The following is a 15,794-nucleotide window of genomic DNA, read 5'->3' as shown; positions in this document are numbered from 1 at the left end:
AAAGCAATAGAAATAGGATCTGAAGCTGAATATCTTCAAGTATTTGATTAATTGACAATCCTACTTATTTTAGGAGGATTTTTCCCAAGAGACTCCAGCTATATAAACAATGATTTAAAAATGTGTACCTATGTGGAAAGATGGGTTTGATTCACATAAATTGACTGCCCAATATCATGTCCTCAAAAGAGATAGCAAAGGCACTACTAGGTAAGTAATCAATTGATGAACAACTTCTAGAATGTCTAGATCAGGGTTCAGGTTGCCTCAAACTTGTCTACTCCAGACCCCTACTTGCAAGAGAAAGAATAACCCAGGCAATGTTGATTTATCCAGAGGTGATAGGGCAGTGTTGAAGTCTCCAACTACTATTGTGGTGCTAGTTATGTCCCCCTTAAATTCTGTTAGTTCTTTTAAGTAATTAGCTGGTCGTTCATTAGGTGCATATACGTTTAAGAGTGTGATTTCTTCCTGTCGTACATATCACTTGATGAGTAGAAAATGACCTTCGCTGTCCCTTCTGATCTTTTTCAACCTGAAACCTATGTTGTCGGATACTAGTATGGCCACTCCAGCTTTTATGAGGGAGTTGTTTGCTTGCAGGATTGTTTTCCATCCTTTGACTTTGAGTCTGTGTTTGCTCTGACTGTTCAGATGTGTTTCTTGTAGGCAGCAGAAAGTTGGGTTTAGTTTCTGAATCCATTTTGCCACTCTGTGCCTCTTGATTGGTACATTTAGACCATTAACATTGACCACAAAAGACACAGACCAGAATACAAAGGCAATCTACAGAGTGGGAAAGGATATTCACCCAACATCCATCCAATGAAGGATTGATATCAAGGGTATACAAAGCACTAGTTGAACTCTACGAGAAGAAAACATCCAACCCCATCAGAAAATGGGCTGAAGAAATGAACAGAAACTTTTCCAAGAAAGAGATATGAATGGCTAAAAGGTACATGAAAAAATGCTCTGCATCACTAATCATCTGGGAGATGCAGATCAAAACAAGCATGAGATACCACCTCACACCACAGAGACTGGCACACATCCAAAAGAACAAAAGCAACCACTGTTGGAGAGGATGTGGAGAGAAAGGGACACTTCTACACTGCTGGTGGGAATGCCGACTGGTCCAGCCCCTTTGGAAAACAATATGGACGATTCTCAAAAAATTAGAAATTGAGTTTCCATTTGATCCAGTAATACTACTTCTAGGAATATATCCTGGAGAGGCAAAAACGTACAGTCAAAATGACATCTGCACTTATAAGTTCATCGTGGCACTGTTTACAATAGCCAGAATCTGGAAAAAACCCGAGTGCCCGAAAACAGATGACTGGTTAAAGAAACTTTGGTACATCTATACAATGGAATACTATGCAGCTGTTAGAAAAAATGAAATCATGAACTTTGCATATAAGTGGATCAACATGGAAAGTATCATGCTAAGTGAAATGAGCCAGAAAGAGAGGGGCAGACATAGAAAGATTGCACTCATCTGTGGAATATAAAATGGCAGAGTAGGATACTAATACCCAAGAATAGTAGTATATAATACCAGGAGGTTGGCTCCATGGCTTAGAAGCTAGCCTCACACGCTGGGGGAAAGTCATCCCAGATAGAGAAGGGAACACCAAGTAAAATGTGATTGGAAATCCTGAGTGGGGAGGGAGATGCATGCTGAAAGTAGACTATAGACTAAACATGATTGCCACTCAATAACCCTACTGCAAACCACAACATCCAAAAGGAGAGAGAGAGAACAAATTGGAATGCTCTGCCACAGAGGCGGAGTGGGGTGGAGGGATGGCATAAGGGGGTAGGAGAGATACTGGGTTCATAAGTGGTGGAGAATGGACACTGGTGGAGGGATGGGCTCTCGAACATTGCATGAGGGAAAAACAAGCACGAAAACATGTGAATCTGTAACTGTACCCTCACTGTGACTCACTAATTAAAAAAATAAATAAATTATTAAAAAAAAAGAATAACCCAAGCAAGTGCTACTGGTAACACTCAGATTCAGTACAGTCTGCACTTAGAACTAAGTTTTGTTTTTTTTTGTGTTCAGAAATATTCAACTGTTGCCAAATATTTGTGAGTTTTTTTTGTGCCTGTGTTTGTGTATGATAGGACCTGATAGAGTGTCACAATCAACACTCTAAGAAGCTAGGGTTTAGATAATGCAAAGACAACAACAAAACAGTTCAAACTGAAGAAGGGACATATGTATTGGATATAGAAGCAAAAAAAAAAAATCCAAAAAAACTGAAACAGAATATTATTGACTCATTTCTAAAACTGCTGTAAGATCATTAAGAAATTAATAACCATAAAGGGAAGAAAAACAAACAACAAAAATGAAAAAAGACTAATAAATTATAAAATAATAACAAAAAAATACAAATTAGAGACACCGCTGGTGTCAGTGCTGAGGAAGCCATAAGTCTGAAGAGACAAGATGTTAGCTTTTAGCAGAGGGGTAAGGGAACCAAAGAAAAAGTAAGATAAAAAAGTTAATACTTTTGTCTTCACCAGGTAATCTTTTAAAAGGAGCAATGTTTTTTCTCGAGTCTCTTTTAAACATTAAGAGTGTTGTTTTGGAGGAAGTAAAGAAGAAATTTTCCAAATTCTTAAATGAGGTATTCTCCTACTCAAAATTTAATAAAATTATATATGAAATTGACCTTGAGATCTTTTAATTTTGCTGCGAATTGCTCTTGATTCTGGACAATCCTGCATAGATGGAATTGTGAGAATATTGATTTGTGGCTCTAGAAAAAAAAAACTTCTAATAACACATAGAGGACACTTGGCAATCATATCTGTAACCACCCTTCCAGAGCAACCCATATACATTTTCATACTCTTTATTCAATGTTACCAGGACACTGTGAAGTGCACAGGTCAGACCACCAATCCTGACATCTCGACAGATTTTTTATGAACATAAAAACTATCCATTTAATAATGAAGGTTGCATTTATATTTGAAAAATATTATTCAGCAGTTCAAAAGATTATTTTCATCTAAAAATACATTTTAGTAATCCATTTTCTACTCAAAATTCTTACTAAGTAATAATGAGAGCAGAGAAGGGAACATACATTTAAATAACACTGACGTCCTTTCTCAGGTAAAAACTATCAACTTTGCATCTGAGTCAGAAATCATTATTAGTAAATATTAAAACATAATAAAGTTAGAAATATTTCCTCACTCGTAAGATAAGCTAACTTGGTAACATTGTATAACTGTGATGCTGTGCACAAATAAAACGTGTTAGGCTGAACAATTTGTAGACTATGCAATTCAAAAATGTTTCTCTTGAAAATTACATTTTTATGACTTTGTTTAGAAGCGCATGTTTTTCAGAGTATTACTAAAAAATTTTCACAGATTTATTTTTGTACTTGTGCCAGCGATCACCCTCAAGACAGAAGGGCAGCAATGTGCTACACTACTAATCAACATCCACACTCAGTCCAAAATAGGAAGTTTCCATGATAACTAGATAATTTTATCAATTTCAGATTCACTGAAACTACAATTGAATGCATTTTTCGAGTTTTTTACATGGGCATACAATGGGCTTATGCAAAATAAAACATAACTGTCACATAAGAAGCCAAAACTCTTTTGAAAGAGTCAATGTTACATCATCCAAGAAATGGAGCAAAAGCTATACACAAATTTCAGACTTGGAAGTACTTTCAACTTATTGTATGGAAAAAGCTTCTTGAACAGTTGAATTAAAAGATGATACGGAATTCATTAATATTGTTGTCATGGTATACAACCACAATTATGCCAGGTAAGGACATTTTCATGGACTTGTTGACTAGGGGAAGAAATACTCAAAGATTTTCTTATACTTCATTCTTGATTTCCACTTTTTTCAACGGTCTCACTTATACAGAAACTTACTCAATAATACTCAAGATGGGGTTGGAGTGATAGCACAGTGGGTAGGGCGTTTGCCTTGCACACAACTGACCCGGGTTCGATTCCCAGCATTCCATATGGTCTCCCAAGCACCTCTAGGAGTAATTCCTGAATGCATGGGCCAGGAGGAGCCCCTGTGCATCGCCGGGTGTGACCCAAAAAAGCAAAAAATAAAATAATGATAATATTTGAGATAACTAGTTTACTTAAATAATTTTAACAATCTGTAGGGGTGAGGAAATATGTGTAGAGATTATTCTAGATGTATAAAGTTGAGATGTACAAATCAACATGTAGGATGTTTTGTCCTACATAGATAATGTGCAGTTAAAAGATATGCTATAAAAAGGCAGCAGTAACACCACTTTCCAGGAAGTCTTTCAAGTTATCTTCATTAGCTAAGGTCTGTCTACATGTTCATCTCTCTATTTTTTTATCTTGATCTTTTAAAATTTTTGCTTCACTAGATATTTTATAATCACTACTTTCCTAGGATCACAATTTATGAGCACTAATTTCTCATGATTGCTGATTTCTTTCAAAATTCCCTGGCAAATTTTGCTTACTGGGATCTAAAAGAACCTGTGTCATTTAGGGCTGCAGTGATACAGTACAGTGGCAGGACACTTGCCTTGCACCATATGTAATCTCCCAAACACTGCCCTGAGCACAGAGCCAAGAATAAATTCTGAGCACTGCTGGTTATGGCCATACCCTAAAATAAATTAAAAAATAATCTATATTAGTCAATTATTCTAGATATATCAAACTACATTAGTGTCTTTCATTAGTTTTTTTACATTTTCTTTCAAAGTTTAGATCACGTGTTGGGCATTATTACTTCTGAGATATATATGCTTCATTATGGTATCCCTGATCATCAAGATTTATAATCGTAATGGTGCAATTGTGGCTGGAGCGATAGCACAGCAGTTGGTCGTTTGCTTTTCATGCGGCCAATCCGAGTTCGATCCCTCCGCTCCTCTCGGAGAGCCCGGCAAGCTACTGAGAGTATCGAGCCCATGCGGCAGAGCCTGGCCAGCTACCTGTGGGTATTGGATATGCCAAAAAGAGTAAAAATAAGTCTCTCAATGAGAGACATTACTGGTGCCCGCTTGAACAAATCGATGAGCAACAGGATGACAGTTGAACAGTGCAATTGACTCCTAAGTTTATATTGGTTCCTATGTGTTCACTTTCCCAAGTTTCAGACGAACATTTTTGGTAGTTTGTTCAAAGTTTTTAATGGTCTCTTAAAACCCATATGTTTTAATCAGATTTGTTACGAAAATGTGATTTTCTTTCTGTTTCTGTTGGATAGGTTTCATACTCTCACAAGTATCCTTGGAGATCAAGATCTCTCTTACTATTCTCTAAAACGTTCCTCTTAAGAAAAACTCTACTTTCACGGCCTTTAAGACCTGACTGTGAGTTTTCACTGCGCCAACACATACTCTCCTCTGGATGCAATAGCATTTTCTACAGTACTTTTCAGGAACATAAGATCAGTATATGACACTTTCCATCACAATGTACGAATATTTAGAAAGCAGAATTCTGTTCTAGTACCATCATAGCTTCCATAACAAATTGCATAGTGTAAAGGCTTAGCAAATGGTTACTGAGTCAAATGAGTTCTCACAATTTTCCAAATTCCATTGTTCATTGTACAAAACTGAACATAGTCATGGCAGCTATGACCTTTTGCTACTGATGCGGGGATGGTGAAATGCAGCCTCACACTGAATAGAATCAATATACATGATTCACTAGAGGTAGCTGTGGCTCCTAGGAATGCAAACTCTGAGTATTCAACTTCTTTTAGGTGATATGTGATTTCCCAAACCATCTATGTGGTAAGAGTTCAGAGCTAAAATCAAATCAGACATGTATTTTGTAATAGAAATAAGTACTGTAGTCTTTTAATTTTCAAAGCATTTTATGGCAGTTATTGTATGTTTCATTTGATCACAATACAAAAAAAGATTTTTTTTAGTTGTAAGTCTATCTTAAAGGAGGCATTTAATTTTGCATGGGTTTCAAATATTCCCTTATCAAATAACATACATATACCTTTATGGACATTAAGCATGCACAAAGTAATGATATTAACACGAAAATATCTACCTATATTTAGTGATGTTTATCAAAATAAGAATTTTAAAGAAGAAAACTTATACTCTATATTATTTCAGATAGAAAGGATATGCTGCATAAAGACTAATGGCATTAGGCTTAATTAGAATTTTGAGATATCAATTACCAAACAACTTACAAGCATAATAGAAGGAATAAATTGTTTTCTAAATAAATAAACCTAATCTAACTCAGTCTCTTCTGTTACTCTAATCACCTATTTAATTTCATAAAGGAAATAGGTCTTCTGAAAAAAGTAACAATAAAATATCATTTAAAGATTCTTATTGTGTCTCAAAGGCCTTATTTAAAGTACAGTCATTTCAATAATTGTCTATAGTTATAAAGAGGAAAGCAGAGACATAAAATAATCTTTTGTAATTTAGATTTGAATTTAGTGCCTGATGCCAACTTATTTCATCAATGAAAAATTCTGGAAATTTTGAGCAATCTATGTTAAGCATTTTACCTTCTAGCTTCCAACTCCACCTATATATATACGTATATATGTGTGTATATATGTGTATATATGCATACATACATATATACATTTCTAAAACCCTAATAGTAACAAGTTATGAATATAAATCTTAAATTCCTTGAATGTATTTGACCTCATATGAATTATCCAAGCCAACACAGTGATTATTTTTAAACAAAAGAGAGGATAGGTGTCATATGAAAGAATATAAATCAGATACCATTTCAAAGACTCCAATCCAAGATGTTACTCATGAAAGTGTAAAAATCAAAAAAATAGACTTATAATTATTTAATCGATATGATTTTTTCTTTAATTCCTCTTCATTTCAGAGTTTTTCAGTTCAACTGTGAACTTCTCTAAAAAACTTTCTCCTTTTCATATTATAGTTTATTGAAACTGAGGTGGTAGTGATCTGACATAGGAACTCCCCCATGGAACTGGGGCTTCATTCTCATTTATGCCAATTCCCTTATTCTTTTTTTTTCTTTTTTCCTTTTGGGTCACACCCAGCAATGCATAGGGTCTCTCCTGGCTCTGCACTCAGGAATTACCCCTGGTGGTGCTCAGGGGAGTATAGGGAATGCTAAGAATCGAACCCAGGTCGGCCACGAGCAAGGCAAATGCCCTACCCTCTGTGCTATCGCTACAGCCCCAGTTCCCTTACTCTTGTTTGATTTTCAATGCATGTTTAATCAATTAAAATAAACATATGTAGCTTTGTTGCTCTATAATTGCCTCAATAAACTAGATTCAGGAAGAATAACACTTGACTGTGTTTTCCATAAGCAGATAATATTTTACTTACAAAAATATATTTTGAATAGAAGAGGTAACAATGAATAATGATATACACAAATATACATAAAAGAGAAATTTTGAGATGAAATGGTTTCTCAATAAACAGACTAACCTCTGATGTTCAGAGCTAACTACTGTTGAAGTGCCAAGTCCCAGAATTTCTTTATTATAAATAAGATGCTTAAGGTTGTTACTGAATTTCAGAAAATGCATGCTTTTATAAATAATTATAGAAAAATATCAGAAGGATAGGAATATGTTTAATCCATAAGCACAAAGAGAATGCAGGAAATAAGAAGATTATATCTTAACTAAATAAGGAGATAAACAAAGAATGCATTATCAAGCAAATGTGCTGAAATTCAGATAAGGATATGCTTTGAGAGTCTGGACTCAACAAACCCAATGACCTCCAAAGTCACATTGAGATTTGATGAGAGCTCATTCCCTCCTCAAATGTCATAAGGGTTCAGCATAGTGATCTAGATTTAAAAATCAAATTAGAATAAAAAGGGTAATATGGCCACACATTTTATCACTGTTAATTATTAATACTGAGATTAAAAAGAAAGGGCTGAGGGTTCAGTAAGCATACTAATCGGGCACTTTTCAAATAATTTTCCTTGTCAGTGTGAAATTTTTCTCCAGCTCAGAGGGAAATAAACACCTGAAGAATAATGCATTCAATGGGGACACTGAGTATAAGATGTAACAGTACTAAGAAAGAAATGATATAGGGATATTATAATAACTTCCCCTCTTTGAATTACAAAGAACACAGGGTGGGGTTGCTATAATGTCAAAGGGTAGCTCCCTACCACTCTCTCATTTTACTTTCTTTTTTTTTTTTGGCTTTTCTAGGGGGAGTCACACCCGGCGACGCACAGGGGTTATTACTCCTGGCTCATGCACTCAGAAATTAACTCCTGGCGGTACTCAGAGGACCATACAGGATGCTGGGAATCGAACCCGGGTCGGCCGCATGCAAGGCAAATGCCTTACCCTCTGTGCTATTGCTCTAGCCCCTCATTTTACTTTCTTGATTCATATTAAACATCACTTTTTCTGAGTGATATCCAGGGTACTCTACAAAAAAGATAAAATCAGTTGCAAGATAGTCAAGGTAAGAATATTTCTTTTAGCAGCAGTTCCAGAAGGTCATTTATTGGTGATGTGAAATGTTTTGTTTTGTTATTTTTGGTAGTCCCCTGTTTACAAGCCATTTTCATGGCACATCCATCTTAAGAAGATAATATCACAATGAATCATTATTGTTCATATAATAGTAGTAAAAAATACATCATAAATCATATGATGAAATAGTTCTTAGTCCTATTTATAAATTATTAGTCACTAACCTCATTTTATTTATTCTGCCACCCGATGATTATTTGTGATTGTGTTTTTGAGAAATCAAAGAGTAACAAAGATTCAAATTAATGTCATTAGGTTTCAAAGACAGTTCTAAATTACAGCATTTTCTCACACTACTATCTCCCTCTAGAATATCATTCTTTTTGATTGTGCTCAATTTACTAAAACTTAATAGATTTCTATACTACCTGGCTTTACTGGCTGAGACCATACTTAATCTATTGATTCATGTGTCACTAAACAAATGGTATAAGTTCTGAGAAACATATTGCTAGGTAACTCCATTGTGCAAATGTTAAAAATTTAACTGCACAAACCTATTTAATAAAATCTACCATTCACCTAAGTAATATGGTGGAGGCTATTGAGTTCGCCATCTTATACGGGGTCCATTATTTACTATTGTGTTAAGAGACACATAATGACTGTTACTTTCTCTAAACACTATGAAGATATGTATAAATTAGCATCTTCAAGAAAAGGGGGCATGTAGATTTCATGAAGTTTGCAGATATTTCACAGATGAGTGCAAACAGAATCAATTGTCTTAGGCAGACACTGGTAACTAGAATAAAATGGCAAAATGCAGATCTATGGTAGTATCCTACAGGAACAAAACAAATATGAGGCACTTGTTTCAGGCATTATTCTTATATGATATTACAAGTGTATGAACATCTTTGGAAAGAGAGCCTATTTACACAATACAACAAGTTATCTGGCTACAGAGAAGAAAAGGAGAGTGTTCTTATTTTATCCCCCACAAACATATGACTTTAGTCTTCATTCTCATTACCCTGTGTCATATAAAAATGGTAATTAATTGCCAAGTGACATTTCAAATAGACTGTGACTTATTTAAGAAAGGCATGATAAAAGCTGGAGGCAGATACAAAACTAGTTTATGGTAAACAGCACCATAATTTATCTCTTTAGAACTATATACTCTAAATTGTTTTAAATTTGAACATGTGGAGAAAGCATTGAAAATTATTCGATCTCACTTATATAAGTCTGAAAAAAGTGAGACCACTTAAAAAGTTCAAAAATACTAGTGCACGATAAAACCTTTTATTATTTAATTGTTTACATGACTAAGTTTATATTTTATTAAAAAGATGTCAGGCCTTCTATTCTTTATTTATTTAATATTCTGACACATTCACCACCATCTAGTTAACCTCTCAACTCAGTTTTTTCCACTTTTTCTCACTTCTCTGGTAACCATCATTCTATTGTCAGAATCTAAGGTTTGAGTTTACTGTGTGTTGTCTTTTCTTTTTATATTATTTTCTTTTATTACACATATACGTAAAATCTGACATAATTTGTCTTTCTGTTTCTGAATTATTTTATTACCTGTTCCTGACTTACTTTCCATTAATTTTCAACAATGTTGAATATTGAACGGTCAAATTTCTTAACTCATTTCACTTTTAAAAACCTACCACTAAAGTCAATGGGTATTTTCTTAGTTCTAATTGTTTTCTATGATATATATAATTTTGTGTAGAGAATAACTAGCACCCCTGTTGACTCTTACTCTGTGCATTTGTTTACAATGGTAAGCAAAAATGAAAATGTGAATTTTCTACTGGGAAATAATTTCATTATAATAAACCTATCTTATAAACATTTCAACCAGAGCAAGATCAGATTTATATATAGCTTTGCATGGTGAAATTTGAGGGAGACTTCAAAATTGTCTCACACTTTCTTTCTGTGGTGCCAACCTTTGCACTCACTGAGCAAGAAAACATAAAGTTTGACTGAGTCAGACTTAATTTATGCAACACATGTGTTATCTACTATTAGAATGCACAAGTGTTGTGTGGGTTGATAGGAAGGTCCTAGAATTACTTCAGCCCTGCATTTATTAATACATGTTATCAAATTCAGTCATCACACCAATATGATAGCCAAAGCTATCTTTCTATTCTGATGTAATGGGGAAAATGCAGATACATTTGTAACTGGATCAGATTTTAGAGCTAATTTAGTGCATTGTTTTATAAATGATCAGAAACAAACCCAGAGAGAGTGAACATCTCAAACAATCCTAATGGTAAAATTTGGATTAAGTCAAGTTGTGTTTTCTGTTTTTTAGTTGTTTGCTGAATACTCTGAATGATCAAGTGGTAAGGATAAGACCTTACTAGGAGGAATAGGAAAGAATAAACAGATGACTAAGTAGAATATGTCATGAAAGAAAGGGCCAAGATAAAATCTTAAACTAGAAAATAAAAAATAAAAAAAATCAAGGTATACTTTCATAAACTTCTGCACAATTAAAATAATTTTCTGCATAGTCAATATTTCCCTAATATTTGGTTTTTAAATGAATTATTATTCAATAGTAATGTATAAAATTTAGATTATTATAACATTTTCACTATAAAATATTTTATCATTTTTAGACTTCACACCATAATTAATTTTTAAAACATCATTTTTAATTTTGTGAATTAATAATTAATTTCCCAATTTTATTAAAGTATCAATATGATCATAATTTTATTATAATGATGATATTACTTTTATATACATAATAATTCAAGTCAAAGGAAAGTATGTTAGTGAATTTTTTTTGAAAAAATGTACAATTATTGTTTCAAAAAATGGGTTAATTGGGGCTGGAGCAATAGCACAGTGGATAGGGCATTTGCCTTGCACATGGCCAACCTTTGTTTGATTCCCAGCATTCCGTATGGGCCCCTGACCACCTCCATGGGTAATTCTTGAGTGCAGACCCAGGAGGTAACCCCTGTGCATCGATGGGTGTGATCCAAAAAACAAAAAATACATGGGGTAACTTCCATGAATACTTTCCATAGACCCATAAAATCTCTAAATCCATAAATGTACTGGATTAGGAATAATCAAAATGATTGGTTTCTAATAATTCTATTTAATTCAAGTTAAAGAAATTATTTTTATTCTTAGAATGCATTCTTCTTCCTCATTGAATAAAAGAAAATAGTATAAAGTCTATTTTAAAGAAAATTAATTTACATTCTCTCCTAATGGGATTTATTATGATACAGTAAAGAAGTCAGAAAAATTCTTTTGTAAAGCATAAATACATGTCACTGTCTACTGAAATTTTTCTATGTGTTAGTTTTTCTGTTACTACAGAATCCTGGAAATGAAATTTTAAAATTAACTTTCCCAACTTACCCTGTTTGCATCATAGTAATATAGTATTATTGTGCTGGAAATTATCTTCTAAATTTTACAAAGAAAAATAATCCAAAATACTTTGTTATAACTGCATTTTCAGAGGTTAAAATTCAAAGAAAATATTTGAGGTAATAATAATTAGGAACTCAGACAGCATCCAAAAATATTTCTCATGGAAAATCCAATACAAATCCTGATTAAAACTTAACCAAGCAAAACACTACAGATTACCTGGATTCCAATTAAAGGTGACAAATGAATACTTGACAGGTTTCAATTTCAATTCTATTTATGTTTGAATGATCCATTAATTTTTAAGAAGAAATTACCAAAATAGAGCAATACAATTTCACTTTATGGCCAGAGAGGAGTCTGAAAATTTGGACCCAACAAAACTCTTACTCAAATGTCAAATACTGCATTTGAATCACTCAAAATGAACCACATCTCCTTCTGTCACTACCTATAGATCTGGCTCACATGAATCACAGCTAGCAGATGACGAATGGTTATATAAGTTTTAAATTTCAGTGTCAATCACATAAAAATCAGAAAAAATATCAGTTACGTTTTGAAGATTCCTGCTGTTGACAAGACTGAAACATGGTTAAAAAATAACAGCCTTTAAAAAAATTTTTTCCCAGTAAACTTCCTATTTTCCTATCAAAGCCACCTGTTTCTTAACATTCCTATGAATTGTATTCCCTAAAAACTTACTATTATTTTAATCCTGTATAATGTTGTTACTATTTATAATTTCATCCTTATTTTATAGGCACAAAATCCATGTAAACTAATGGAAAACCACACTAACGTGATTATAATTTAATGGTAAAATATTCTTCCTATTAGTATAGTTGGCATTCCCAAACTGAGACTTAATTGTGCATTTCGATAAACACAAGTTATATATCATTAAAATACTGAAATATAAATCACAGAAATAGTAATGCCCTTCATTTAAATTAATTTTTCCTTGCTAGTATACAGGTATGTTTAAAATTGTATCCATGTGCACATAATATACTTATTTTTATAGACTTAATTTTTATCAATGTAAATTAAAATTTATTTTCCTTAGATATCTAATCACCTTTATTTCAATCTAAATCCAAGTTTTACACTCACTTAAATATCTAAAATGAATTCTTAAAATAAAACATCACATTCCCACCCACACAAACATACACTACCATACACACAGATAAGCGTGCCTTTATAGCCATAAAGCAAATGCCATTTAAATTCTGGGTAACTACCAAAGGGACACCGATAATTAGAACCTGGTATCATAGCCCCTCGCCCTATAGCATTGTGAAAAGAACAATCACATAAAATTAGTTTAGCATAACTTTATTTGGCTCATTTATGATATATTATTTTATAATGCTAAATTTTGATATTCACAGCTAAAGTTATAGGGGGAGAATAGACTTTTTTGCATATGTATGCTCCATCTGCATGTCATCACCAAAGAAAATGTGATAGAGCATAAATATAACGGGTCTTATTTCACCTGGAGATAATGATAGACCTAAAGTCATTTTGAATTTTTATTAGAGATAAAGCTTGTGTGATTCCCCTTTCTTCTTGTTTGTCTAATCAAATCTTTTATAAATTTTTAAATAATCAATTTAGGAAGAACTTTAGTACTCCATTATTTGACATAAACATATTCCTTGGGCATTAATACATAACTTAAAAAGCAAAAAATAAATCAGCTAACTATATGTGTAACATAAAGTGAATGTTACATGAATGCTTCCTAACTACTATTTGCCACATAAATTTATGACTTAAATTTAGTGTAGATATAGCCAATTATTGTAAGTCATCACACCACAGAAAGAGTATTTACAATACTATCGCTTTCCTCTCTCTCACAACACAAAAACACAAAAGAAATTACTTAAAGGCATCGTCCAGTAGGCATTTATAATGTACTTTGGAGAACCAAATAATACTGTTCTCATTCCTTGGATCCTTTTGAGCTAACTCTTGAAGGAAGAGGATTGAAAATGCATTTCTAAATACCAAAGAAAAAAACGAATCACATAAGGTGTCTTTGTCACTTCCTCTCACTAAAACTAGATAATTGACTAGAAGAAATAGTTGCAGGACAAAAAAATGAATAAAAGAAAACAATAATACAAGACCTTTCTCTGTTGTTGCTGTTTAGGAATTATGTACTGATTTAGTTGTTTTTACATGGCAGGTACCTGTCTGATTTATTGTTAATGTGTTAATATCTGATAAATTCTTTTTAAATGAGGATGCGAGTTTGGTGAATTTTATCTCTATTATAATGATCATTTATTGGGAAATGTTGCAGTTGAGCAGCTTTCTTAGTTCAAATAAAGAAGATTTAGTGTCAGCTATTTTATTTGCGGTTTGACTGACCTTAGCAACTCTACTTAGAATGGCTCACTAGCGTGATGATGTGTGTGGATGTTGTGTTTGCCCCTACCATTTTCCATATGCTCTGCCTCACCAACACTGCCATCCGGCGTGGTCCTTTCATAGTTGTCTTCTGGGAGTGGAAGGGCACCCAGTCTTGGCCCTGATGAACTCTTACTGCTTGGTGTTTCTGACTCCTCCAGCCCGCTGTCATAGCAACTCTGCAGGGACCCCTGGTGAGGGTCCTGGGGCTGACTCACAACAGAAAACGTCACTCTACGAAATGGCTGTAAAAGAAAAGATTCTGAATGTCACTAAGATAGAAGATTGTACATGATCGTATAAACACATAAGATGACATACATCAAGGTCTAGTGACAACACATTCAATACAAAATCGTTCATTGCACAGTTTGACTGAAGTTTTGTTGGTTCACCAAATTACCCAAGGAAATGTGTAGAATTTAGGTTTTATGGTAGAAAAAAAACCCAGAATATTCACTTTCTGAAAAGCAGATATGAGATAGCAATCGTTTTCCTAAAACACACTTATAAACCTGACATACTAGTTCCACAAATTCCACCATTTCATATTATTTCGTCTTTACTTCAAGTGCTTTCCACAGATGCCCCTAAAAATAAGAAAAGGTCAGTGTTTTGGGAAAGCAATAAATAATGAATGAATTCATTTTAAGCCTTCATTCTGAAATACTTTGACCACATAATGGTTTAAATTCGGGACAGAAGAGATAATATAGCAAGTAAGGCCTTGTTCTGCATGCTGCTTGTCCAGATTTGATCCACAGGACATCATCTGGTAGCCTGAGCCCACTAGGAGTGATTCCCGGGCACAGAACCAGGACTAAGTACTGAGCACATTCTGCTGTGGCCCCAAAAACAAAAAGAGGAAAATATAGAGTGTTCTAGCCATTTATTTAAACTATTAAGGAGATAATGGATATAAATATATGAATTTGGATAAAGTGTTAGAATATAGCATATGCATATATCTTACTCCATTTGCATTAAAAAAACAAATGACCTATAGCCTTAAGTTTAAGGTTGGCATTTAGGTAGCAGATAAAAATTTCATGACATTTTCATTTCATAGTTTAAAAATGCATTCAAAAATTTATGTTAGCCAGGAAATGCAAAGTAAATAATAAACACTAACTGTATATGTTTACTGTCATTTAATTGGTTTGAAAAACAGTGAACAGGATGCCTAGTTTTAAGTTGCATTTTCCTTGGTTTTTGAACGACATCCAGTAGTTTTCAGGAATCATTGTAATGGGACTCAAGGAACCTTATGAGACAGATGCCAAGGAAAGAACCCAGACTAGGTTCATGCAAGGCAAGTACTGTACCCACTGTGCTATATCTCTGGTCCTTAAGTCGCCTTTTAACAATGCTGCAAATATGCGTTCAATTAGGTGTTAGTATTTAATGCTATGATTTTTACAAATTTGAATAA

General features: G+C 33.6%; 1 protein-coding gene across 7 annotated transcripts in view; it reads right to left on the bottom strand.

Moving 5' to 3' along the window:
- Nucleotides 1-15,794, bottom strand: part of PCDH7 (protocadherin 7) — a 440,353-nt gene that overhangs the window by 224,514 nt on the left and 200,045 nt on the right. For 2 of the 7 annotated variants that reach the window (XM_055138566.1, XM_055138570.1), the window contains exon 2: nucleotides 14,391-14,607. The exons of 1 other annotated variant lie outside the window; for it this stretch is intronic. In XM_055138566.1, the coding sequence (XP_054994541.1) occupies nucleotides 14,391-14,607 (217 nt within the window). The remainder of the gene's footprint in view (nucleotides 1-14,390; nucleotides 14,608-15,794) is intronic. 4 more of the 7 variants (XM_055138567.1, XM_055138571.1, XM_055138568.1 and 1 more) reach the window with 2 other exon arrangements.

Source organism: Sorex araneus, chromosome 5 (assembly GCF_027595985.1).
Source record: "Sorex araneus isolate mSorAra2 chromosome 5, mSorAra2.pri, whole genome shotgun sequence".
NCBI lineage: Eukaryota > Metazoa > Chordata > Mammalia > Eulipotyphla > Soricidae > Sorex > Sorex araneus.
The sequence above is the reverse complement of the archived record's forward strand: the minus strand, read 5'-3'. Positions and strand labels throughout refer to the sequence as shown.